Source organism: Bos javanicus, chromosome 15, assembly GCF_032452875.1.
Source record: "Bos javanicus breed banteng chromosome 15, ARS-OSU_banteng_1.0, whole genome shotgun sequence".
Taxonomy (NCBI): Eukaryota; Metazoa; Chordata; class Mammalia; order Artiodactyla; family Bovidae; genus Bos; species Bos javanicus.
This window is the reverse complement of record NC_083882.1, coordinates 14507419-14509177: the sequence shown is the minus strand read 5'-3', so window position 1 is coordinate 14509177 and position 1759 is coordinate 14507419. Positions and strand designations below refer to the sequence as shown.

The following is a 1759-nucleotide window of genomic DNA, read 5'->3' as shown; positions in this document are numbered from 1 at the left end:
GCCCACCCAGTGACGCCGTCCCAGCCGCTCCCGCTTAGGCCCCGAGAGCGGCGGAGGGAGACGAAGCGGGGAGTTTCGCTGCGTTTAGCTGCGCGGCGGCAGATCCGCTTCCTCCTCGGCCTCCCCTTCCCCACCCCTGATTGGCTGAGGCGGCGACTGCGTCACTCGGCCGCCCCGCCTAGCTTCTGACCCCCGCTACGCCGGGCGCGCCCACAAAAGGAGGACGTCGCTGGCCAATAACAGCCAGACGGCCTCAGCGCGCGAAAGCAGCTTTAAACTCGCCCCGCCCCGAGGCCCCGGTCGCGGCTATTTCCAGCAGCCAGTCCCAGGTTTGCGTGGGAGCTCCCAATTTAATTGGGCAGTTGTTTGTGGAGGTTTACTCTCTGCCCCGACTCTTTTTTTTTTTTTCTCCCCTTGACTTCCATTGGACCAAATCTCTAGGCTCCTCCTTATCGTATTTGTTATTGGCCGAAAGGGAAGTACCTCACCTGGAGAGGCGTCCCCGGGTCAAACTCAAGCTCTCTCCGGCGTTTAGCCCGAGGGAAGTGATGGAGAGTTTTGAGCTTCGAATTCGGTTTTATTTTATCCCATTCGACTCACTCGCCACTGGAGACACCAAAACCCCTCGCCCAGGTTTCCCCCTCGAGAAGGCCCGCCTCTGCGCAGGAGCCCCTCAGGAGCGCCGCCCGGTCGCCCGCCGCGTCCCGGCGGCGCTCCGTCAGCGACGAGCTACCTTATGACGTCACCGAGGGAAGAGGCGGGTTCTCCCGCCAGCGGAAGACGCCTGCTCTCTTGATTGGCTGCTCAGGACGTCCGTTAGGGCGTGTGGTCCTTTCCGTGTGCGCTCCGAGCGTGGGCGTCCCGCTGGGGGTGTGTGGCAGGGGTTTCCAGAGCCGGCACCAGCACCCTAGCCCCTTCCATCAGGGGTTCGGCTCAGGGTCGCCCCTGGCGGGCGGCTCGCGAATCTTGAAGAACAGCCACGCGAACCCAGAGCGTGCCGGGGCTGCGGAGCTCCCCTGGGCGGGCTGGAAGATGGCGGCAGCATCGGTCTCTGAGACTTCGGCTTCTCAGTTCTCGGTAAGAAGCCGTTGACCTCCGAACAGACCCTGAGTCGGTCCCGGTGCCCCCTGTGCATTATCTCACTTTTCAGAGCGCTCTCGGTCCCGCGTCTCCCCCAGTCCGCGGGGTGGCCCCGTTGCTGCCTCGGCGCCCACTGCTTCGTTTGAGGCTGCACCCTGCAATTGAGACGACTCAGGTCTGTCTCTCCCCCCGTCACCTTTCGGCGTAGCCGCCCTGGTTTGCAGAACGTTGCCTGGACTCGCAGGGATGGCTACCTACACCTTGGCCCGCGAAAACCGCGTTCCCGGGTCACGTGGGTGTAACGGCCCCTCTTGGAAACTCCGAGACCAGGTGGGCGCTCTAGTTCGTCGGCTTGATTGGCAGCTATTGAATTGTACGCAGTCGAGTGCTCCTGCGGATTTCTTTGCTTTCAGTGCCTCCTCCCTTCCTCCCAGAAACTTCGATTTGTGCTTAGCCTACCCCGAGCGCGCGCGCGCGCTCTTCCCGCTTCCACCATATTACGATGACCCCGGGTTGCAAATCAGCAGGGAGAGCTGATGTTAAATACTGTATTGGCCTCTAGAAGAATCGCTAGCCTGTTAAGGTACTAGTATTTTGTTGGAGCGGGACCCTTCGCATTGGGAGTAGATAGGCAGTAATGAATGTGAAGAAGTTCAAGTTGGAGCCGTTAGCTCTTTAT

General features: G+C 61.1%; 1 protein-coding gene across 3 annotated transcripts in view; it reads left to right on the top strand.

Moving 5' to 3' along the window:
• The first annotated feature begins 478 nt into the window (after nucleotides 1–478).
• Nucleotides 479–1759, top strand: part of CEP57 (centrosomal protein 57) — a 41513-nt gene continuing 40232 nt past the window's right edge. For all 3 annotated transcript variants that reach the window (XM_061440163.1, XM_061440164.1, XM_061440165.1), the window contains exon 1: nucleotides 479–1077. In XM_061440163.1, the coding sequence (XP_061296147.1) occupies nucleotides 1033–1077 (45 nt within the window). In that variant the 5' untranslated portion in view covers nucleotides 479–1032. The remainder of the gene's footprint in view (nucleotides 1078–1759) is intronic.